The sequence below is a fragment of the Monodelphis domestica genome, chromosome 2 (assembly GCF_027887165.1).
Source record: "Monodelphis domestica isolate mMonDom1 chromosome 2, mMonDom1.pri, whole genome shotgun sequence".
NCBI classification, from domain to species: domain Eukaryota; kingdom Metazoa; phylum Chordata; class Mammalia; order Didelphimorphia; family Didelphidae; genus Monodelphis; species Monodelphis domestica.
In genome coordinates, this window is record NC_077228.1 from 58,605,791 (window position 1) to 58,632,164 (window position 26,374).

The following is a 26,374-nucleotide window of genomic DNA, read 5'->3' on the forward strand; positions in this document are numbered from 1 at the left end:
CAAGTTCCATTGGAGACTGCCACCATTTTCTAGGGAGGCTGAGATGAGATGAATGGAACCACTTCCCCTTTTCCAGCTTGGAAGCCACAAAAAGGATAAGATCTTGCTGGCACTATGTCATATCTTGGGGCTTTGCATAACCTCAACAGTTTGCAATCTTTATTGCTTGCTCTATTCTTCATTCTACTAACCAAACTGTTTTATTGTTGTGTTGTTTTTAATTTTCATTTTCATCGGGGGGGATTGCTTTGCATGATATCCTCCCTCTTGGCTGAGAGTTGCGGGGATTGATCCTTTTCCTTTCTATGATTCAGGTGCCTCACTCTTTCCTTTTCAGGTTCTTCCAGTTCTTTTAACATGTCAAACTCTGGAGATTTGTTCATGAGCGTGCAGTCACTCAATGGGGATTCTTACCAAGGGGCCCAGGTTGGAGCCAACGTGCAGTCACAGGTAGGGACCCAGCCAATGTACTGCCAAGCGAATGTGAGCCCTCCATGGTATTGGCAATTTCCCACACCTGTATAGAGAGAAAGATAAAAAAATCAAACCAACCAACCAACCAACCAACCAACCTCACCACCAAACCAAACCAAAAATAAAAAAAATGAAAATAAAAATAAAATAAGCAACAACCATTGTCTTGGGGAATCTCGTCCACACTTTGTGAATGCATTTGGCTCTGGCTTGACAGTTACACTAGGAAGGCAGGAGAGTTGCTTCAGGGAAAATAGTCAAGGTATTCCAATGCACACCTGGCAAGTGGAACCAATCTATGTGTTCTTTTTCACTAAAGGGAAGGACTTAGGAGTTCAAAGTGTTGTCTCACATTTTCAGGTTTCCTCCACATGTTGGACACCAGAGCTCAAGGTCTGCTTAAAAAGAAGAAAAAAATAATAAATGGGCAAATATCTGACCATGCTGTGTTTTCATTCATTCCCAGAAAGCCACCCAACCCAGTGCAATAGACATTTTTCCTTGATCACATTTGGAGAGGAGGGACTTGAGTTTCTTTTGACAAGTGTATGTTCATGTTTGGAAACAGGCAAAATCATGAGGTTAGAAACTCAGTGGTCCTCTGTAAAGAAGAAGCCTTTTCTCTCTTCCCATCATGATGCTTTCTAGGAGAGGTGGAGAATTTCTGGAAATTTCTGATCCAGATGAATCCAGTTACCCACTCTGACTGCAGACCAGGAAGCATCATTGTCTGGGGTTGGCCAGCTTGTTGGTGAAACATTGCCCTGGAAATATGTTTGGAACAGGCTCTGGCCAAGTGACCAAAAAGTTGGCTGTCCTCCCAAATGACTTCCCAAGCCCCCTCTGATCAGAGATCTGGCATTAGAGACACTGGGGAATGGAAAAGCTATGTAGACTATCCTACAGCAAAGGGAAATGGGTAAATGTTTCACTACTCTTTCCCCCTATTCACATTTTCAAGTGTTTGATGAGTGAATCTGCTTCCCTCTTAGTGAGGTCAACTGCTTTTCATCACACTCCTTGTGGTCTCTTTACTGACTTGAGAATTGTACTTGGAGCTGATGATGAGGTGACTGCAGGCACTTCCTTCTACTGAATCCTGTGTTCAAGAAAGGCACCCCTCAAAATGATGGCACTGGTTTGGCATGCCCAGAATATATCCTGCCTTCAGATGATGATGATGATGATGATGATGATGATATCTTTCTCTTTCTGTTCTGCTAATTTCTTCTTTGTTGTTCTTCATCTGTTTAGGTGGATACCCTTCGCCATGTTATCAGCCAGACAGGAGGATACAGTGACGGACTTGCAGCCAGTCAGATGTACAGTCCGCAGGGCATCAGTGTAAGAAAAATAGGCATTTTTTTCTCCTTTTTTCTTTCCTTCCTTTTCATTCTATCATTACCAATTATTTCAAAGCCATAGGGCTCAGAATGCCACTTAGTAGGGCTTGTCTTAGTTTTACGGTCACCTAGTTTATTGCTTCTGTATCGGTCATGCCAACGGCAGCATTCTACCCACAAAAAAGTGGGGATCGGGCAGGCTTCATGCAGGCAGCTGGCGTCTAAGGCTGTCAGACGCAATCAGTGTTTGCATAGCACCTGCGGCCACATGCATTCAGCTGAGAGGAGCTGCTAAACAGGTGACACCTAGTACAACAGTGGTAGGAAATGTCACCATAGACTAGGGCTTGGGTACTCTGGCAAGAGAGCCAGTAGCCAGAATCCATTGCAACCAGGACCACTGTCTAAAAATAAACCTTGCTCCCATCGGTATGTAGCAAAAAAAATAAAAAATAAAAAATAAGATGGTGAGGGGGTTAAGGGGCGGGGGGACATGACAGATGAACCATCTTCTACTTGTTCTTGGGTGCGCTGGCGGCTCCTGGAGAGCATGAAAATTCATAGCGACAAGCTATATCGCACAGAGTGAAATCGATCAGACAGACACAAGGAGAACCGAGTGTAGATTCGGGACAGCAATCCAACTTCATTTCTCAGATCAATCGTCCGCCATCTCAGCAGCGGTGACAGCAAGCTGGGACGAGGGCAGCCTGGAAAAGGAGGCTGTTCTCTGGATGGGGGGGGTATTTTCTGGGCTTTTAGAGGTCACAGGCGGAAGGGTGGCTCAGAACTTAAAAGATTTTGATAGGTATTTGTTTTATTATTGTTGCTGTTGGGATGGCTGCAAATTGGAGAGCAACGAAGATAAAATCTTTGTCAGGAGGAGTAGAGATGGATTATTTGCTATCTTCCTCAGTAGATTTTCCTCTGCCTCCTGCCCATGTGGTATACCAAGACATTGGTTAGCTTTGATGATGAGAGAGGAAGGTTGACCCCATTGAGCCTACTGAGTATCCCCATTGGACAGCCAAGTGCTTTCCATGGAAGGGTAGCAAGAAAGTAGCTGATATTTGGGTTCCTTCTGTCTTTTCAAGGGTTCCGTGAAAGACTACTTCTCTAAAAGTCAAGGCAAGATATCTAGAGAAAGAAAGCCTGCTATATATAGGAGAAGTTCTCACCTACCAGTTGGGCTCTGAAGAAGGGAATTTGGGAAGATGAACTGCCTGAAAATTGTAGAATGTATCAATGCCCATACCCAAGCACTCATGCACCTCTATGTAGTCCTGAATTTTTTTGTCAGATAAAGAGATGGATTTCCCCAAGGGAGTTTTGCATTTTGGCATATAGGAAATCACAAAGAAATCAAAAAATAGAGACAGGAACATGGCACACTCAAAAAAGGAAGCTAGGAGATATCAAAGGGAATGTGGCTAACCACTCTTCTCTTTGGAACCTTTTCCCTCCTAATTGGGTAGCAAAGAAGAGAGCAACATTCAGGATCTCAGGTTTAGCATTGACCCCTGACGTCATCTGGTGGAGCTGGGAATCATTTCTGAAGTAATGTAACTGAACATGTGCAGACAATTATGTCTGATTACATAAGACTGCTGCAAAAACTGGGCTTGGAAATGTCATTTGAAAGAGCCTATCATTTTTCATTAATTTTTCAGTGAGCTGTATATACTCCATTTCTAGCTTTTTAATATACAGAATAAATGAGTCAAAGTCTGATCATGATAAGATATGATACTTGGGTATCAACTTAAAATTGTCCCACCTCCCAGGAGGCTTCAGCTTGTTATAGAGAGATAAATTTTCATAAAATAGTATTGTGTGTGTTAAGCTGAGTCGAGAGAGAGAGAGAGAGAGAGAGAGAGAGAGAGAGAGAGAGAGAAGAAAAAATCGAAAATGTGTATGAAGGGAAATAGGGATATTACTGCCAAGAGAAAAGGGAGAAAAAATGAGTAGAAACAGGAAAGAAATAGTTTTAAGCCAAAAAATGAAAAATAAACAAATCTCTAAACTACTCACAACCATGGAAGCCTGTTGATCTCTGAACAATACCTTCCTCTGTAAATGGAGGTCCATCAATGGTTTCTGCAGGTTGACTTTCTCTGATATGTTGGTGGGGCTCCACCTCCATTCAATCTAGCTAGTCTCCATACAGAAATACCTAAAAATTGTTCAGTCCAGGCATCCATGACTAAGATAGAGCAGGATGTATTTCATTATACTATAGTCAAAAGTACACAGTCCTAGGAAGTCAGGATGCCCAGTTTCTGTCCCCTCAAGCAGTAGATTGAACTTCTTACCTACAAAGTGAGGATAACAACTCCTTCTGCCATGACAGGAAGAGGCAACATTTATTTTTAGGAAACTTTATATTTTAAAATATGTATTTATAAAAGTGTATGCATATATCAATATATGTTCACACACACATACACACACACACACACACACACATATATATATATATATATATATATGCATATATTATATATTCAGGATGTCCCAAAATTCTCAGTGTAGATTTAAGTTTTCTCTCTAAACATACACAAACACACCATATGCAGAGTATTCCAAAAGTCTTCTACATACTACATCATTGCTTACCACTATGCTCTCTCTCTTTCATATATATATATATATATCTGCCTACATTTATACATATATGTGTGTGTATATAGATACTTACATATTTACATATACAAATATGAATGTATATACTAGGTAATACAGTGGATAGAATATTGTTCCTGGAGACTGGAAGACCTGAGCTCAAATCCTGCCTCAGACACTTCCTAACTGTAACCTTGGACAAATTGCTTAACTCCATTTGCCTCAGTTTCCTTATCTAGAAAATGAGTTGGAGAAGGAACTGGCAAACTACTCTGTGTGTATATATATATATATATTCCAAGAAAACCCCAAATAGGGTCTTGAAGAGTTGGACATGACTGAAATGACTGAATAACAAGAACATATGCATCTATCTATCTATCTATCTATCTATCTATCTATCTGTCTGTCCGTCTGTCTTTCCATCCATCCATCTATCCATCCATCCATTCATCCATTCATCCACCCATCTATCCATGCATCTATCTATCTATCTATCTATCTATCTATCTATCTATCTATCTATCTATCTATCTATCTGTCTGTCCGTCCGTCTTTCCATCCATCCATCTATCCATCCATCCATTCATCCATTCATCCACCCATCTATCCATGCATCTATCTATCTATCTATCTATCTATCTATCTATCTATCTATCCATCTGTCCGTCTTTCCATCCATCCATCTATCCATCCATCCATTCATCCACCCATCTATCCATGCATCTATCTATCTATCTATCTATCTATCTATCTATCTATCTATCTATCTGTCTGTCTGTCTGAATTTCTGTCTTTCTATCTATCTCTATCTGGGTCTCTTTCTGTTAGTCCATCTCTCTCTTTATATATGTCTCTGTCTCTCTTCATCTCTCTATCTCTCTCTGTGTCTGTGTGTATATTATATATCACACATTTTATATTACATATAAAATATATTATATTATAATACTATATAGATATATACATTTGTAAAACATTTCATGTGTGTATACATGTATAAACATATATATATATTTCATACATACACTATAACCTCACAAGCTCCATCTTAGAGTAGAATCTACTCTCTAGAGGAAAGCAAGCTCTTCGAGGACAAGGACTATATTCTCTCTTGTGTCTTTCAATCACCAAGAATGAGATGTTTTCTGCTTTTTTACTTCAAATTGAATCATTGGAAAATCCCAATGGAAAAGAGCTATAAAAGCCCAAAGATGAAATAGAAGGTTCTGAGACATGTACTGAGTTTCTGCAGCACCTTTTCTTTTGTCTGAATGGGTTTTTCAGAACTCATCAGTGCTTTGTGGTGAGGGTTGATTAAACTAAAGATTCTCTATTCCCCCTTCACACCCTGTTTAAGCTTATACCTCTGGGGCACCCATAGAGTCACAGCCCAAACATCTCTTTCCTTGGTTTTTATGAGAATCAGATTACATTTGTTCATTTAATTTCCTTTCACCAATGATGTTAGGCAGAGGTAAATCTGCTAAAGATACCAGAGACCCCAAATTCCTGGACTCTTCTCCTTTGCCCCCTCTCCCTTTGAATCCTGCCCAGCCTCTAAAACCCAGTTCATTAGAGACTTCCTCCCATTTGTGACATTTCTGTTGTATTGTAGGAGAACCTTTGATAGGTTTCTTGGTAGTTTACACCTTCTGATGATTAACATATAGGTTGAGATGGAATTTCTTTTTCAGTATTTATGGGAGAAAAATCCCAGAGCCTTAATAAACAAGAGAGCAGTATATCTAGAATTGGACGGTATGGGTTTATCAAGTTGAGTCAGCTGTTGTTGACCACTTCAGAAGTCTACAATTACTTTCTTTTTTTAAGAATCCTTACCTTTTGTCTTAGAGTCTATATCAAGTCTCAATCCCAAGGCAGAAGATTGATATGGGATAGCAACTGGGGTTAAGTGACTTGCCCAGATTCACACAACTAGGAATTGTGTATCTAAAATAAAAAGATAATATGACATAGTGCTTAGAGGACTTACTTCAGAACCAGGAAGACCTGAGTTCAAATTCTACCTGTCCCACATATTGGCTGTGTGACCCTGAAGAATTAATTTAACTTCTCAATGTCTCAGGTGATTCTCTAAAATCACAGATACCTAGGAGTTACTAGTCTACATTGGTAAAAAGAGTTTCCTCCCAAGAGTTCACTATGGCAGTGAAATCAGAAATCAGGTTTAAAAAAATGAAGTAAAAAATATCAAACAAATACATGTATTCCTAGCACCAACTCAGTGAGAGAGGTGCTACAATCTTTCAGATAAGACAAAAGAGGTTAAGTAATTTTGCCATCATCACAAACCTAATAGTTGTCAGAGACGGCATTTAAACCTGAATTTCTCCAGCCTTCAGATCTGATGTCATTTCTGCTTTCCCATGCTGCTTTTCAAACAAACAGAACTGGGGCTCTGATATAGGCTAATTACAAATAATCTTTATATTAGTAACAATTCCTTTTTATGATTTTTAAAGCACTTTCATGTACATTATCTCATTTTAAATGTTACTTTTACTAGACTTCATTTGGCAATAATCAAATTTCTCTTTTTAGCAGTTCAGTAGAAATTTTCAACCCAAATGAATTCAGATTAGTTACATGCACAATTTTATTGTTTGTGACCATTTTAGAATTTCTTTGGGTTAAAAAACAAACAAAACCCCAAAACAAACCAAGAGGATATCTTCCACTTTTTTCTTGTTGCTTTGATTTTAGCAATCTAGTTTTAGCTAACTGGATTATTTCTTAACCTTGCAGCTCCCAGATTTGCAACATATACTAAGAAATAGAGAGTCTAGGAATAATTAAAATGCTCAAGTAATCCACCAATCCCTGTTTTATCTAATATTTCAAGCTTAGAATTTGGAGGGACCTTAGAAGTCATCTAGTTCAATCTCTTCACATAGTATCATGTGTATATCACTCACAGCTAATTGTCATCCAGCCTTTGTTTAAATATCTCTAGTGACAGGGAACTCACTACCTCTCTATTGAGATAGTCCATTCATTTCTTTTCAAAGTTCTGTTAGGAAGTTCTTCCTTTATTGAATAAAAGTATGCTATAATTATTTATATAAAAGGACATTTTTAGGTTGAACATCATTGCAGTACAGACAAATCATGTACTTAAACCAGAGAGAGCATTATTATTAGTGAGCAACATATATGGTCAATAAGTGAACAATGCTTTTTTTTTTTTAATTTCTTGTTTTTCTAGGGTTTTTTTTTTTAGTTGCATGCCCAATTCATAGTTCTTTTACTTTCAATTTTATTTCACCTTTGACTTTTAGGATTTCCAATTTAGTCTTTAGGAATTTTTAATTTGAACAATAGTTTTTTTTTAAAAAAAATGATTCTGTTTACTTCAACAACACAGTAGAGATTGGGCCATCCAACATTACTTCATTATTTGGGCAAAAAGTTGTAGAGTACTTCTAGTTGGATAAGCATATTATATACATATTCCAGAGTTGATTACATTAAGGTCCTTATCTGACTTAATAGCTGATAAGACTCAAGGTGGCACTACAAATAGAATACTAGACCTGGAGTCAGGAAGACTCATATTCCTGAGTTCAAATATGACCTCAGATACTTACCAGCTATGTGACCTTGGATGAGTCACTTAACCCTATTTGCTTCAGTCCAAAATACCCCAGTATCTTTGCCAAGAAAATCCCAAATGGGGTCCCAAAGAGTCAGACACAACTGAAGAAACTGAACAACAATCTTTCTCTTCTGTCTCCTTTAAGTGATTCATCCCTTATAGAATACTTGGTCTGAATAGTTCTTTTCCCCAAATCCTGAAAACACCTGCTTAACTAGACTAAACAAAATTGGGACTGAGTCAAGAATTGCAACATCCTTCCAACTGGATGAGCCACATATCCCAGATTCTATGACATGATTACTTTTTAAAAAAAAATTTCCTTATGGTACAACTCTCAATGTTTTTTCTTCTCCAGACTAAACATTCCTAATTCCTTCAGGCTCTTCTCTCATATGGCAAGGTTCTGCATCCCCTCCGTAATCCAAGCCCACCCTCGCATGGATTAGTTCAGCTTATAAGTATCTACCTAACAAAATATAGGATATTAATTTGCTCTTTTTAGAAATGTCTTATCAGAAAAAGAATGGAGAAATTGTGTGGTTTGAATTTCATTTCTCCTTATCTTTCTACTTTCTAGTGCCGCTACTAATGAAAAGTCAATGTTGTAGCCAAAAAACAAAATGGAGAAGTAAAGCCAATATCTCTATCAATTAATTAATTATCCATTGAATAGCATCAGACTTCATTAACTACCCATAAACTTCCTGACCATCTAATAAGTACTATATATTAGGGTTTATGGGCATATTGAATGTGTGGTTCATTCAAAACAATTTTTAGACATTACCATTTGCTAGGAACTATCCTGAGATATCTGGGACACAAAAAGAGGCAAAAGATAGTCCTTGCCCTCAAGGAGCTTGCAGTCTAATGGTTCATGCATCCTTGTGGATTATGCTCTTATTTTAGAAGGTCTTCCTTGGAAACCATCAGGATATATAAAAGAATAAGCGTATTAGAAACTTCTCTGGGTTCAAATCTGTGTGACCCTGGGCAAATTACTTAAACCCTTTTCTTCTCAGTTTCCTCATCCCTTCAATAAGCATTCACATCAACTTTAAAACCTTCTTTATAAAGCCTGTATTATTAAAGCCTTCTTTAATGACCTTTATTTTATTTTTATTTGATTAATTTAGAATATTTTTTCCTTTAATGAACTTTAAAGTCTTCTTCATTTTGAGAATTTAAAGCCAAAAGACATTTAAGTTAAGCCCTTCCTAAACTTGTGCATGAGCACCAGCATCTCCTTAACTACACTTTCTTACTCCTTGGTTTTCTCACCTTTTAAATCCAGCTGATTAGGATGGCAGGAAAGCTTTTTAAGGAATAAGAGAGGCAGCCAATGCCCTTGGTTCCATCATTACTATCTCTTTGCTATCCTGCAGCAAATGGACAGTGTGGCTCCCTGGCTTTATATACGCTGGTCAAGTCCCAAGCACACTGTCTGAGAGTCCAATGGAGATGGCAGATATGCTTCAGGAAGCTCTTTCACCTCTGGACTAGTTTAAAACTGTATCTTGAGATTATTCTTCCTTATTTTTTGAAAGATAGAGACTGGGGATCCTGCCAACTTTGGGTCCCAAGGGGCGAGGTTGAAATTATAGAGCAGAAGAAAGGAATTCAAGATCAACCACCGATCGTTTGAAAAGCCAACCGCCATGAAACCAAACAAACATGCCAGGCGTTTGCAATAATAATAAGCATCACATCCTGGAGCCTTCTTGGCTCTTCGTGGCACTAGCATTAGCCAGCCAGTTTCGTTGGCCTTGGTCCTGGTGATGTGGTTACTAAACAGAATCATATGCATTCATCTGTAAGGAACCAAGAAGGATTGTTTTTCTGGGTTCTAGGCTGTGTCAAAGATGGTGGCCACATTTCTCTGTGGATTCCTAAAGGACTCTCTTTTTGGCTCTTCTCCCCGTAACTTTGTGCAACTTAACTCTAGGGCTGGAGGTCTTCCATCTTCCTCTGTGGGAAACTAGAAAGACAGCCGAAGCCAGAGGAATGTGTGACACAATGAAAAAAGCAATGGGCTGGAAAGCAGGAGGGCTGTGTTCTGGTCCTAGCTTTGCCACCTGTCCAAGCTCCGGCAAAGTCATTTCAACTCTTTAGACCTATTTATTCATCTGCAAAATGAGGGGGTTGGTCTCTGTGATCTCTCAGGTCCCTTCCAGCTTCAGCATCCTCGAGTCTGTGCAGAGCTGGTGGCTTGCCATTTCTGAGGAAGTCCATGAAAAAAAGGGAAAGGAATTCAAGACCACAAATAAAGGGAGACTTTTATTTCTCTGTTTTTGAAAAGTTAAGACACAGAGACTTCCCATTTGTGAGCACAAATGTATGCAGTACACTTTGCATGTGGAATTTGTATTGATGAACCATCCATTTGGCTCTCAGACTGAGATCCCATTCAGGGGGGCTCACTGCAGCAAGTTAGCTCAGCCTTCCCCTTTTGCTCTGATAAATATGGCCAAAGCTTCAAAAAAGCTAACTAGATACTAGGCGTGTCCCTGATGTAGTGATGTAGCCCCTCTAGGAATTCAAGAAATATTAATTGAGTCAAAATGTTGGAAGCAATTACATTGATTTCTGGAGATGGACTCTGTCTTTCTCTTTCTTTTCTCTTGCCTGGTGGCTGGATGAGCCCACATTGCTCAAGTCCCATAGCTGAGGCTATTTTCCTTGTGTACTCTTTTAGACATTTTCCTTTGGAATCTTAGTTGAATTTTAATTTGGGGGAGAAATCCCTGTCTTTTTAAGTCATTCCGGCTTCTCTGGCTCAATGAGGAGATCAAGTCATTTAACATAGCCTCCTTGCCTCCAAGGAGGTAACAAGCCTTAGACAATGCAATGCAGGTGGCTAGCTCCCATCTTTTTAGAGAACTTCAGGGATAGAGATAGTGTAAGTTGTTTTTTGTTATGAGTTTTTGATAGGGTACATGTTTAAAATCATTTTATAACTACCCATCCCCCTAAAAATGTTTCACAAACACCAAATCAATCACATCCCTGATCTAGAAGGAAACAAACATTTACTATCACTTAAATTTATTTACAAAGTGAATTATTTCAGTAACACTTTCTCGGGCTTAATTTTCCGTTCATATATGTGTGCCCCCTTAAAGTCCAAATGATTAACCTTTCCATAGATAAAATTAAGAGACAGATTGACATTGTTTTTTACTCTAGGTTTTCTTCTAAAAAATGAGTACACTTGTTTTTCTTTTTTCTTTCTTTTTACTCTTGTTTTTCTTAAGACAGTTGAATATACATGAGATTTGCCTATCTTAAAATGATAATATAATTTAGGGCAAGATTTAAAGACATAAAACATGTAGGTACAATTTGATTCCTTTTTCACTAATCTGTGACTCTCATCACAATTTAGTCTCTAACCTTGGCTTATGTTTAGACACTAGAAAAAGATAATATCTAACTTGGTATGAACCATTTCTTGGAATTTAAAAGTTTTTGAGATTTATACATAACTGTCCTGACTTTTAAGGATGAAATGTTTCAGGAAGTTTGTCTCAACAACCTTGGCCAACAGCTTCTGTTCATTAGCCTTTCCTCTTACTGGAAGGATAAAACTTTAACACTTAACTAGCATTTTAACAGAGGGCTATTAATTTCCCATCTTAACATTCTGAGGGGTTCCTTTTTACTTTCTTTTATCTCCTTTTTTCTTTTAACAAAAACAAAAAGAGAGAGGAAAAAAGGGTAAATTGTGGTTATTCTATGTGCATGTCCACAATGTATATGGTGCTTGTTTTTAAGGGAAACCTTTTCTGAGCCTCTTTCTCAGCTTGCTATTAAAGCTTGGAGCTGGAAGAAAAGCTAATTTGCATTGAATAATTAAGATTATTCATTAACCACTGCCCTTTGGAGCAGTAGTTTGGAAGCTTGGCTTTTAATGTAGAGTCAGGCTGCATGCATCTTTTCCAGCACATAGAGCTTCAAACACATTTAAACAGAATATAGCAGGATTTCTAAAATGAAATTCAGAGTGGTTTCGTCACATGCCATGACCTCAAATTGTATCTTTTCACTACCCATTCGTATTTCTCCATTTTCTTTCCCTTGGTATGTTTTATTTTCTATCTAGTTCAGTTCCTAACTCTTGTGCAGTCTTAAATGCCTGCATTAATGCTGTCCCAAAGTCTCTCTTTACAAAATATGACTATTCTTCCTCTCTCTCCCTTTGTGAAGACACCATAAATTTAATTTATAACCAAAATTTGTCTGCTTTTTCAATTCAGCCAACCAATTTATCAGAAATTCATTAAATGCTTTCTATAAATACGAAACTATTTTTTCCCCACTTATAGCAGGTTCTTTTTTTTTTGTAACCAACAGATTTCTTTCCATAACTATTTGTTGCACTATTTTTTCTTCCTCTCCAACTGTCTTTGGAGAAGGCATTTAATGCCCAACCCTGAAGTTTCTACCTTCTTCCTTGTTGATATGTTCCATTGTTTGTTCACTATTATAGTAAAAATATTTTTCTTTTGGTCTAAGTCAGAGATTCTCAAACTTCTGTGTAATGGACCTCTTTAGCAGTATAGCATTATCTATGGACTGCTTCTTAACATTAACATTTTTAAATGCATAGAATAATGATTAAAAAGGAAACCAATTCAATTAAAATACAGTTATAAAAATTTGAAAAATCTGCTGACCCCACGTTAAGAATCCCTAATGTAAGCTACCTCTTTCTGGGTTAGAATTCTACTTTTTTCTTGATTGCCCTTTGAGGAGATGGGGAAATAACAAACAATTAATCACCATCGCCAAAGAATTTTCATCTCTTTGAAATTTTTAAAAGTTTATTAAGAAACTTTCATTAGTTTTCTCTAAACTAAACTTTTTAATTATTCCTCAAAAGACCCATTTTCAATCCCATTGATTTTAATTGTCCTCTTATTCACACTTTTAAATTGAAACCATAACTATACTTAGTAATAGGACTAATATCTCTTCTTACTATTGGTCAACTCTGTTACATAGCTTCTCAGATGGGTATCCATCCTTAAGATGGTTGTTGCAGAATGTTGAATGTTTTCTTGTAGTTTGGTGCTAAAACTTTATAGTAAAATTCTCCATACATGGGACTAGATTCTCATCCTAGAAAAATCTAAGCAAAATACCCTATAACCTGATAAGTACTTTAGTCCTTTAAGAACTTGTCTTTTTTTCCCATATGGATACTCTCTCCACTGACACAGATACATGGTCTTCAATGACACCCACTCTTCTCTGGATTGACTCATTTGCTCTCTCTTAATTTATATTAACAAGTCTTGGTCCTCAAAGACAGACAACCACCACACTGTTAAATTCAAACTCTCTTGGGATCTTTGGGGAAAATACATTTCCCTTTATCACTTATATAACTATTTAGTTCCCATATGATGAGTTTTCTATCCATACAACCAGCCATTCACAATGTAATACACTCATATTAACCTAATTAACTACTCATAGTAATATTCTTTTAGATCTCAAACGTAAATATCCCAGAAAAAAGCCATGGATACTAATATATTAAAGGGAATTCATACACAATAAACTATATCATTATCCCCATATAAATATGGATCATACTCTTCCACTAGTGCACTGAATATTTGGGTTGAAGAGTGGGCATTCATATAAAGGTAACTGGCAAGGAAACACATGAAGAAGGAAAGTCCATGTATTTATTATAGTAACTCAAAACAATAAACTGCCCCTTTTTCATTACTTTACAGTTAGTCTTCACCACTCTTCAACTGGACCAATCTTCTCTTCTATTCAAATAGAGCATTTAAAAACTCTTTCCATTTGCAATCATTTTTGATAGGATGCTTTGGGACTGTCATATTTTAAAATGAATTAGTCTGTAAATCAGAACTAGTTATTGTAGGGCTTTACCAATCAGCCCATTCAGTTATTCATTTGTCTAGATGGTGCATTGTCCAGTCAGAATAGAGCGACCAGAAACATAGTTTAGGTTGACTCCTTGAAACTGGGCACACAAACCTAGCTTGTTCACCACGATATCAAAACAGGTGCAAAGTGTCCTATTTTTCCTTCTCAAGCCAGATGCTTCAGCAAGAAGTAGACCGTTCAGAAAAGCTTCCTCTCTCCAAGCCTATGTAACAATGAAGTAAAATAGCAGGCAATGAAGCTGTTGTCCAATCTAGGCATGGATCACTCAACTGAAGCCTTCTGTCTGCTTGCTGCTTCTGTCATAGTTCTGACAACAGTTTACAGCTTTCTTTTCCCTGTTTTCAATTCTACTCCTAGTATCCGTTTCCTTTACCCAGATCTTTTTTCCCCGGTTCATATACCTTCAGTGGCTTAAATGAGATATTCCTGACTTGGACTTACCTTTCACTTTTAAAAGTCACTATCTCAAATTTCACTTATCAAATTGAATAGTCTTCTTTCATTCATACTTCAGTCTTCAGATATTTATGTGATTTCTATTTTTAAATAAAATTCTATCGTCTTTAAATATAATATACAAATGAACATAGATACTATAGCAGTCTAAATAAAGTCTTTAACATAGTCCAGTATTTCTTTGGGTGTACTTGAAACTATGTTCCTTTATACTCATATTTATCTAGTTTTTAATCTCTGTAGTATGAAACTATCAAACTCTTTACATTTAAGTGAACCATCATTATCTATCATTCTCAAGGTGATAGGTGTCTATATTTACAACACAGTTTTTTTTAATCAGACTATTCAAATACCACCTGAAATCTGTGTTTCTTTATATACATATATTAGCATTTTTGTTAAAACAATTATTTTTCCTATTTTGGGGGGAGTTATCAAAATGTTCATCAATAACATAAATATCTTACATCCTTTGACATTTTCTATATCTTTCCCTTTATCTAAAAAAATACTTTCTGTAACCTTTCTATTTACTAAAATGTTCCATGGGGAAATGGTCCTGAATAGATAGTATCTGTTGCATTAGTATTAAGTCTTTTCAAAGTTGCCTAGTCTGGCCTTCAGACAAAAGTCCCATAATGCACCACTGCTTAGGGCTTGGCAGTACTCGCCAGAGCTTATTTCCCATTAGCAAAGCCTTTAAGACCTCAGGGTCACCTTCGTCCTAGGAAGAGCCATCACAGCAGTCTGTATTCTGTGCAATAGAAATAATGTTAATCTTTATCTGAGAAGCTATTTTAACTCCCTAACAATCTGATTATTCAACACTCTTTGTTGGCATATATACCATTTATGAACAGCTCGGGAGGCAGCATGACGTAGTGGATAGATGGCCGACCTTGGAATCAGGAAGAACTGTGTTCAAGTCCGGCCTCTGACACATCTGGCTGTCTAATAATGAGTAAGTCACTTAGCCTTTGAGCACCTCTAGGTAATGCTCTAAAATAATAAGTTTCAGACCAGTTGCTAATTTCCATGGTAGGTATAGTCAGATTTTCAAACTAGGACCTGTTTCCAACACTAATAAATAATACTATGCTAATAGAAATCTCAGGTCTGGACCACACAGAAAAATTAAAAAAAAAAAAAAACAAAACTGAGAGCTACCAACTGGATAATTTCTGAAAGGTACTCATGAGGAACCAGAGGTCAGTTAGTGTTGCACAAGAACTTGCTATGTGTCCAGCAAAATCACTATGGGATGGTTAGATGGGAAGGGGTCATTTAATTAGACAAAACCTCTGCCTTTGAGTAGCCTGAAGGCTAACGAAGGGCACAAACCATATACGTGCAAAATGGACTAAATTATTAACTTGAAGATTATAGTATGGTATGGTGTGTGTTTGTGGGAACAGTACATAGAGTCAGGAAATATCCCTTCAAATCCTGGCTCTGACACCCCTGAGTGATCTCAGGAAAGCTACCTCCCCAATCTCCCCCAATATCTCTATCTACAAAAAGCAGCTGATTCAACTTTTATTGCTTATCCTACAACATGCTGTGAGAAAAGAAACTTTGTAAATTTTTGAAGTTCCATAGAAAAATGTTACTATTATTGATTATTAACTCAAGCCAGACCCATTTTTCTATGGGAAGATGGGTCTTTGGGTGATCAGAAGTTTTCTCATTCATATTTTGGAATGTGGTGGAAATGTAAACCCCCTAATGAAGGAAAAACTGGGATAGGAGATGGCATATCTTTGAAGGGTTCTAAACCTCTGGGATGCTCCACAAGTCCGCAGCTCCTTCCAAAAGCACAGATGTACAATAAAATCAAGACAAACTCCCCAACTCACTACACAGCTGGAAAAATTTCTGCTACTGTAGGCAATTAACATGCAGAGTCAATTCTTCTTCTTTCCCATTCTGAGTATATAATGCCTTAGATGATGAGCCCAGAATAAAAACAGGGTGTCCCCCAGTATTTAAGAAAGAGCCATAGGGCGTGGCAAATCAACATGGTGCTCTTGAGCACAAAGGATCCCCCCCCCCTTCTCACTTTCATTTCTTCTGTACATAGAATTAAAAAAAAAAAAGCAGAATTCCTCTAAAAATAAGTTAGGTACAATAGCAACCAGGACCCAATTTTTAAAAGCTGTTTGCCTGCTCTCCCCTCCCCCAATGAGCATCTTCCTTCCATGTTCCCCCCACCCATTTTCCCCACCACCTTCATCTTCCCCCATTCACCCCTCCTCTTTCCGTTAGCTGTAATGACCCTGCAAACACCAAACGGCATTTGAGTGCATTAAGCTGCAAACTCTCTGGTGACATAGCAATTACGGCTCTGAAATAGATTTGGTGCGTCACGGAAGATAAGGGTTTTGAAAGTTTCTGTTGTGATTATAGCTTGTAACTCCCACAAATAATAGGCTTCAAAATAAGAGGCTGCCAACGGAGCCTTTGTGGCTTTGTCTCAGTGATGGCACGTAAATTGCTATTAATGTCCTAAGTGTACTTGAATATGCCAGTCTCTGGGATGTAGAGTTGGCTCAGTGTCTCTCTTTACATGGCATGTCATTGTCGGTCTGATAATCTGTGGTAATTGCTGTCTCTTGGATGGTCAGAAATGTGTTAGGGTATATGCCTTCCCATGTAATAATAAAGGATACAAAGCATGCTTGCATAGAGTATTGCATGGGGGATGGACGTTGCATATATATAAAAGTATATATATATATGAACTTGCTAGGAGAGAGCTCGATGCATTCATTTGTTGTTGTTGTTGGCTCATCATCTAGGCATCCCTTGTATGTGCATCATGGCTCCATCCTTTCTTGGTTCACACAACCAAAGGAGAGTGAAATGCCTCATAAGAAATGAAATTGGGGCTATCCATTCATAGTCAGGTCATTTTTGCTCAAGAAAAAATATCTTTGCCTGAATTATCTGGATTTGATTACATCGCTGTCCAGATTCTTCCTTGATCTTGGTATTGAGGAGAAACAGATGTACATATGAGACCAAACTGTAGGAATGTGTGTTGGTAGGTATAAGCCTACACCTTCTCCCTCTAGTAGTACTGAATTGCATTTGAATCTGGGTATTCATTAGTTCACTCTTTAATATGTATTTTAATAAGAGGCAGGATGAGAGGAGGATGAGGAACCTGGAGTCCAAAAGGGCTGAGCTCAGTGTCTCTCTCTGAGGCCAGTGGTGCGATCATGGTCAAATTACTTGACCTGTCTGACCTTTAGTCAATTTCATAAAGACCCTAAATTTTAGGATGGAAGGAATTTCTAGACTAATGAAGTCACAAAGTCACGTTGCTCTGCGTGTGTGCTTGAGTTTGGATCAGGGTATATGTTTTGGAGTACACATCCATTTAATTCTAGCTCCAGCTTACTCTATCAACATTTGCTTCTGTGGTTGGCCAAGTCAGAAGAACAAGATAGCCTGGGTACATCAGATAAACACAGAGACATTTTTAGAATGACCTCCTCTAACTGTGCTTGACCTATGTACCAGTATATAACTATGGGAAGTAAAAACATTATATACAGGCAGCTGCCCTGTTTTTACCTTTAATGGGAATAAGAAATTAATCCTGTCCCCCAGACAAGACTATAAACAAGCCTTAGCCAGTGTCCCATGGGAAATGAATTTCCCACTACCCACCTAGAATTGGACCATCCAGATTCCAAGTTTCTCTTATGGCACTGATGATGCAAGTAAACAAAAGTGCCTAAAGCAAAGCAGTTCTCATGGATGACTTTCCCACCTAGAAGTGGACCATGCAGATTCGAAGTTTCTCTTATGGCATTGATGATGCAAGTAAACAAAAGTGCCTAAAGCAAAGCAGTTCTCATGGATGACTTTCCCACCTAGAAGTAGACCATCCAGATTCCAAGTTTCTCTTATGGCACTGATGATGCAAGTAAACAAAAGTGCCTAAAGCAAAGCAATTCTCATGGATGACTTTCCTTCTATTATGTGATAGTCTGATCTTGCTAGAATGTCGATATGTTATGATATTTTATCTGATGTATCTTAACTAGGCACCCTTCTTGCAATAAGAGCATAGGTATATTCCAAGAAGAGGTTTAGCTTACTGACTTTCAATAATACAGATTGAGTTCAGTAGCTAGATTCATGAGGACATGGATCCTAACTTTACTATGTGGCCATGAGATTAGGTTGGCAGATTCCAGTTTACTAAGCTGACCAGTTTCACTGCCACTGCCTTCAGTGGAACATAGATAACACACAGGAAGTATTCAGATGACCTCAAATGAGACAATGGCCTCCGGAATAGAATGTGAATGGGATTGCATCCCACATGAAGTTGGCATCATTTCTGGGTCAGGCTATGTCTTATGAATGGAGGGTATTAGGATCCCCCAAAGCATTTTTGTGGTTCATGGCTTGCTATTGGACATCCCACTTAATGATCCTCTGGAGGCAAATTTAGGGACATGTATCATCCTCCCTTCATCATGGAGTAGAAATGCATTCCTGATAGCCCCCAACCATTTAACTATCACTTCCATGAAAGTTGGAATGGCCAAACTCAAGAATGACAGTATGGCTCTGCCATGACATTGACAAGTCAGTTCAGGTGGCAGAATTGGATTGTTCCAACAACATTAAATTCATACAGGTATACATGGATGTATGTAGGCATAAAACATATGTACATTGATTCTATCCATTGTAATCTGTTTTTAATTTTATGTCATTAGCCCCTCCTCTTGAGAAATGGTTCCTGGGCTTCTAGATTTTTTTTTATTTCAGCCATGCCACTCACATGCCCACAGGGTGCCAGACACCATGTAATATATTGAAGATATAAAGACAAACCACAATTCCTATGCTGTGTATTTGGGAGGTACAAAAATGCTCTGCTTGTCCAAGTAGAAAGACTGCTAATGAGGAGAGGAATAAGGAGAGGCTTCATGGAGGAGGTAGTATTTGAACTGAGCTTTCAATGTTGACTAGAAGCAGGACCTAAATTAAGCCAGGCTTCCCATACCAATTCAGGTGCTGAAGCTCAGGTCAGCTTCATTACCTAGGTGGCGCAGTGGGTCCAGCTGAGGACCTGGAGTCAGTAAACTCACATTCAGATTTAGCTTCCGACACTAACCTGGTGATTCTGGGAAACTCATTTAACCTCTATCTCAGTTTCTTCATTTGCAAAATGGGGATAATAATAGCTTGTTGTGAGGATCAAATGAGATAATATTTTTAAAACACTTCACCAACTTTAAAGTCTTATATAAATATCATTCTTAGATTCAAATCTAAATACAAAACGTCGATAAACATTGGAAGCCCTAGAAAAGTTTTTGCAGGCTAGTAAACATGATTAAAAATAATAAAATTTAAATATATTTTTAGGACTTTGTTATTACTTCCAATTTACCCTATATGTTTCTTAAATGCATGCAACTGTTTGCATGTTTTCTCCCCCATTAGATTGTAAGCTCCTTGAGAGCTGGTGCTATTTTTTTTTGCCTGTCTTATCAGAGGATTCTCTCATTTATTTGATTCATTCATTATTTTCATTCATTTATTCCCATATTCTGTCATCCAAACCCTAGCGGGCTGTTCTAGTCTTCCACTGCGGCAGCCTAAGCTGTGGTAGCCCAAGCAATTGGAGTAATTCCCTTATAATTTATCTATGGCCTTTGATAGATTTTTAGTCCTTAAGGGTCAAGATTGTGTCTGATATGTCTTTGTATTATCCAGAATCATGCTTATTTCATAGTACTTCAAAGGTCTTTGATCTCATCAGTGTTCATATTCCTTCCAGGAGTGAGGATTGAAATCCATCCATACCTTCTCATCCTGTGTCCCTCTTGTCCACGTCTTGTAGATGCTGCAAAGGAAGGGGGAGAGGTGTCCATCCCCTCAGTATTCTAGAGGTCTTCCTCTAGGTCAGTTTCAATTGCATAGACATTTATCAAGGACCTATTATGTCTAAGACTCTGGGGATACATAATAATAATGCCAATGTTGTGGAAAACAATAATAATAGCCAGACTTTATATAATACTTTAGAGCTTGCAGATTATTTTACATGCTATTTTATTTAATCATCTCAATAACCCTGTAAGGTAGGTACTATTATCCCTTTTTTATAGACAAGGAAACTGAGGCTGAGAGAGATTAAGTAATTTGCCCAGGATTATACAGATTTAGTGTATGAGTCAGGATCTAAATTTGAGTCTTCCTGACTCCCAATCCAATTGGCCTAGATGGTTTCCAAAGCAGTCTGTGAAATCTTTATCCTTTGTTCTTGCCTCCTTTTCTGATCATGCAATTCTTTGCAAATATTATTTGAGCCCATTGATAATACCCTACAGCCTATTTATGGTCTTCCTTTGTCCTAGTTATTCTATGAATGACCCACTCACTCAGTGACAAAGGTTTATAAAGTATTTGCTTCTCAACAATCTACATTAATTAAATTTTAATCCCAATTTTATTGAGTAAATGGAACCTTTGAAAAGTTAAGTAACTTTTCCATGGTCAGACAGCCAGTGAAATGTCAAAGCCAGGTCTTCTGACCCCAATTGCAAGATTCTTTCCATGTGCCATGTTATCATTGATTAATTCTTTGATGACAGAAGAAGATATCACTTGGGAGCACAGAATGGAGCATAATTTTTCATCTGTCTTCTGAGCTGAAAGAGGGAAAGAAAGCCTGTTAAGATAGGGATGTCGGGAGGGTTGCTTTGGCCAAAACCAGCATGTTCCCCATTTGCTTTCTCTCTAAAGATTATATTAAACATCCTTATTTGGACTAAAGTTTAGACTGACAGGTCTCATTGATGACTCTTTGAGTGACAGAAAAGGAAGTAGCCAAACCAAAAAGCCACTTACATTTGACTCCTGGAAACCTACCCATAGCACTAGGGTTTGTGAGATTGTCTTTTGTTCCCTCCTCAGTGAATGAAATACTCTTCAAACACATGGACCTGTTTGGTCCATGACAGACCATGTTCCAGACCCAGCTGTCCTAAGCACTGATGTTTTATGCCCATTTTTTTTTCTTTAGTAGAATCTTCACATCACTGGGGTAGGGAACGGGTGGTGTGAAGGAGAGGGAGAGAAACTACATTCTTTGTCTTGCAAAGTTCCTGGGCAAATAGTTGCTGATGGGATTTAGTGTCACAAAAGAGAAAAGTCTTAAAGAGTATTCAAACTGAAATCTAGATGTAGTTGGGGAGAAAAAAGGATTCTGGGACTATTTTTCCTCTTTTCTTGTCTATTTTTGCTGATGTCTCTCCCATTGTCAAAAGGCTTTGTATGTTTCTGTTGCTATTCTGTCTAACCAGCCCCACCATTACCTGGGTGATTTAGGGCCCTGGATCATGTACACCCCTCATTCACACCAAAGGCATCTCTCGTAATGGCATCTGGCCCATATGCAGATCTAGCTAGAGTTGGTGCTGACATCAGCCTGTTTGTGGCACCTCAGCGTATTTCTGGGTTGCAAATGAGAGTTTCTTAGTGCCAGGCTAGCTTAGCCTGTCACATCCAGTGATGGATTCTCTGCATCAACGGTGTGCTGCTAAGGTAAGCACAGGAGAAGAGTGGGAAAGGGAAGGAGGAGAGGACTAAGAGATCTCAACCTCAACCAAGCCTGTATAGTGTACAAGGCTAAATTTAAGTGATTTTGGAACTACTTCAGAGGGAAATTTCAGCTAGTGGCACCTGCTTCTTTCCAGAAAAAATAGCAAACGTGGCAGTCACAGTTGACCACTCTTCCATCCCCCCTAAAACTCTTGTGCATCAGGTCAACTTGAATCAATTCAAGAACATTTTTAAATATTACTGGATTGAGCAATGGAGATGCAAAGATTTACAAAATGGCGATGTCTTTGCCTGCAGGAAGATTATACTCTATTATGGGAAGGGGATGTATGGAGGATCTTGACACGTACATTGACAAATTTGATAAAAGATAAGGGGAAATAGAGCCAAGGCAGGGAAATCTGGACAAAGCATTCTAAGAAATATTTAGCAGGCTTAGAATAATTACAAGTTTTGGGGGGGATGACAGGCAATCTTCACAGGGAAGGCTTCATGGAAGAGCTGACTCCTAAGATAAATCTTAAAGGTAGAGAAAGAATTTTAAAGGCAGAGATGAGGAGAGAATGCTTGCAGAGCAATAAGGAACAGCTCTCAGGAATACATGGAAACAAAAGACAGCAAGTCAAATTCAGAGAATAGCTAGTGGCCCAGTTTGGCCTGGAATGATGAAGGCAAAAAAAAGGGGGGGGGGGCTAATATCGAGTAAAAGTAGCCAAGTAGACTAGAGCCAGATTAAAAGGAATGTTAAGTGACTGGCTAAAGAAATCATATACTGGGACAGGTAGATGACTCAGTAGATTGAGAACCAGGGGTAGAGATGGGACACTTCTTAGCTGTGTTCCTCTGGGCAAGTCACTTAACCCCCATTGCCTAGTCCTTACCAGTCTTCTGCCTTGGAACTAATACTGTGGATCAATTCTAGTGCAGAAGTTAACAGTTTAAAAAAAAATAATATATCATTATTGGAAATAGAGAGACATAGATATTTTTGGAGTAAGGGAATAACATGGTCAGTTGGGCTGTGTCTTATAAAGGAAGATTACTATGTTAACACTAAGAAAAACGAAGTGGACAAGGTGGCCAGTTAGTAGGCACTAAATAATAGTTCAGGCAGAACTAGGGGCCAGGAAATAGGGCTGGGTTTCCATTTCTTCTTGCCTTTTCTTCTATTTTAGCCATTTTTTTTAATTCATTCTTAAATTAGTTGGGAAATACTTTCCATAGAAGATGTAAAGTTGAATACAAATCAAATCAAATCTTAAATATAATTGAACATCTTGTTATTTATAAATCTGATGAGGAAGATTCTTTAAAAGCAAATAACTACTTTCTGAGGCAAATTCAAATCAACAAATATTTATTAAGAACTATTTACATGTCAAGAAGTGTGTAAGGTCTTGGGGGTAACTCCAAGGACAAACATGAAAACAGACCTTGCTTTCAAGGAACTGATACTCCACAGGTGAAATAACAGATTAATCTACACAAAAATAAATTCAGAGTAATTTGGGTGACTCGAGAGAGTGTGCTAAACTTGGGGAATCAGAAAGGCCATTGGTATGTTGCAGAACTTGAAGGGATTAGGGAATCCAAAAAGCAAAGGGGAGGAGGGAGAGAGCATTTTAAGTATGAGGGACAGCTTGTGCAATGGCATATGGGAGGGGGGAAGTCTGCTTCAGCTGGAGCACTGAGTAGGTGAGATGCAAGAAGGAATGATGTGAAATCAGCCTGGAGAGGATAGGTTGGAGCCAGACCATGAAGGACTTTCAATGGTCAACAGAGGAGTAATTCAGATTTTTGTAAATCAGGACTTCCATATACAAGATTATTGCTGCATTTTATCCTAAAAGACATTTTTTTCTAAAAGAGAAAATAGAGACCTAGAAAGTGAAAGACTTTGCCAAAGTCACAAAGGTAGATTTAGCTCCTAAAATAACATGTAAAGCAATGTCTTCTGACTTTAAACCTCTGAGTTCTCTCCACTCTATCACCATTTTATTTTATGTTTCCACCCAATATTAGTCTTCCATATTGTATCTACTGACTTTTGCTACAAACTTACTAAAACCCCTGAAGTAAGCAGGAGGAATAAATATATATTAAGTGCTCACTGTGTGCCAGGCATTGTGCTAAGATTTTTTGCAAATATCCTATTTAAGCCTCACTGGGAGGGAGATGCTATTATTACCCTCATTTTACAACTGGGAAAACTGAGGCAGGCAAAGATGAAGTGACTCACTCAGAGTCACACAATAGGAAATATCAGAGGCTGGATTTGAACTCAACTCTTTCTGGCTCCAGACCCAATTCTCTATCCACTGCTCTATCAGCTGCTTCTATTCAGCCCTGCTTGGCAGAATGACCAGATTCAGTCCAAATGCATTGGGACTCCCACTTGGGTAGCAGGTGGAAGATATATTGGACACATCTTGGCCCGCACATTAGCTTTCTAACTCCTTTCTTCTCCCTCTGTGCAGTTTTTGGCACAAGTATTTTAGAAAGTTTAGCATGTCCCTGAGGGAGGGTGTAATTTGCATCTGAAAATAATGTGGGTGTTGTGAGGGGGCCAGAGTAGAGGGGAGAAAATACCCTGCCCCATCATGCCATTGTTCACAAGAGTATCTCTGGCTCCTCTTGCACTCAAAGATAAATAATGCACAAAGGCGGAACTCCCTACTTAATATTCACCCACAGTCCAGGAAGAGTAAAGGAATTGCTCCCTAGGGTTAACATGGCAGTAAGCAAGGTCAGCTGTTTCCCAAGACTGTGCATCATCCGAAAGTCTTAGCATGAAAGCTGGGATGCTACAGCCAGTACAACCTTTGTGATTTATAAGAAATCCGGTTCACTTCTTTTTTTTTTTCTTGGGGTTTGTGATCTTGTGTGGGTGTTATCCAGGGGAGGTGTAGACATCTAACTTCTTCTAAAAGACCCCTAAAATGCACAATGGTTCCTTGTATTAAAAGCACTTACTTAGAGGAAGTCCTTCTGTGTATCTAGCCTAAGAGCTTCAGCCAATGGTGTCCAAACTTTGGCAAGGGATCCAGAGGTATTTCTGAAATATATTCATGTGTGTGAGAGCAGTGTTTCCTTATTATTCCATCTATATGTTTTCCATCTTTACATTTTTCCACTGAAGCATCCAAAATGCTGCTTCTAATTGCTTTGGATTCAATCCCTGTCTTGGCTACTTACGATCTCTGTTCATCTAAAAGTTGTCATGGGCACCTCACTGTGCCTTGAAATTAGACTTTTAATGGGAAGAGATTTATTCACAGATTATTGCTTGAGTGTATATTGCTATTGAGATGGCTAATCTAGGTGGCTGGAAAGGAGAAAGCCTTTGAGGTGAATAGAGTGTCTTATTTATTATTTTTCTTACTGAAATTAGACATAGTCCATTCATTGAGGACTTCCAATGCATAAAACAGTCCTTGTTCCCACCTGAGTATCTTAGGTCATTCTGCAAGGATTCAGTGTGGTTCAGGCAGAAGATCTGGGTTTAAATCCCAGCTCTGCCACTTATTAAGCCACTGCACAATTACTAAATAACTAGTCTGCTTATGCATTTCTTTACTCGTAAAATGAACGTGTCGGAGTTGATTTCTAAGGTTTTTTCTCTTTATAAGTCAAAGATAAAACAATAAATCAACAAGCATTTCTTAAGCACCCTATCCTAGACACAAGGGAAACAAAGATGAAATAGTCCCTGACTGCAGGGATCTCGCATTCTAAATACAAGTTGATTTGTGGAGGCACAGGATGCAAGAACTGGCTGTGATAGTAAAAGCTCTCCTTAAGGAGGCATCTGAAGTGAGCTTCAAAGGAAGCTAGGAATCCTAAGGGAAGGGGAAGCAGTGGGCGCATTTTGTGCATGGACGATGGGAAATGAAATGCCAAGTTTGGAGAGTGAGAAATTAATAAATATGACTGGAATATGGAGTTTGAGATGTGTGAAAAATGTCAGGAAAATGTGATTATTGTAACCAAGGAATAATGTCCTAAATTGACTAAATAAACTAATTCAAATAGAAAAAAAATGTCAGGAAAGATACCCTGGAGTTATAGCGCTCAACGTGACACCACTAAAAGTTCTTGAGCAACAGACAGCATGGTTTGAGATGTGCTTTAGAAAGATTAATCCTGACCCACCTTTACCCAAACTTGGTGTGAAAATAGAGCAAGATCATACAAGTGGGAGCACTTTGAGAAGTAGACATTCAATTCAAGTGGGGGATGTTATGGTTTTATCCAAAGACTAAACTTTGAGGGTTAAAATCCACCTTTTAACCAAGGGGGGAAGGAATGATGATTGGGTGGGAAAAAAATC

General features: G+C 38.3%; 1 protein-coding gene across 1 annotated transcript in view; it reads left to right on the top strand.

Moving 5' to 3' along the window:
* PBX1 (PBX homeobox 1) overlaps positions 1 to 26,374 on the top strand; it is a 354,301-nt gene that overhangs the window by 322,201 nt on the left and 5,726 nt on the right. Inside the window, 2 exon segments of the mRNA XM_056815471.1 lie at positions 338 to 450; positions 1,729 to 1,818. Coding sequence (XP_056671449.1) covers positions 338 to 450; positions 1,729 to 1,818 — 203 coding nt within the window.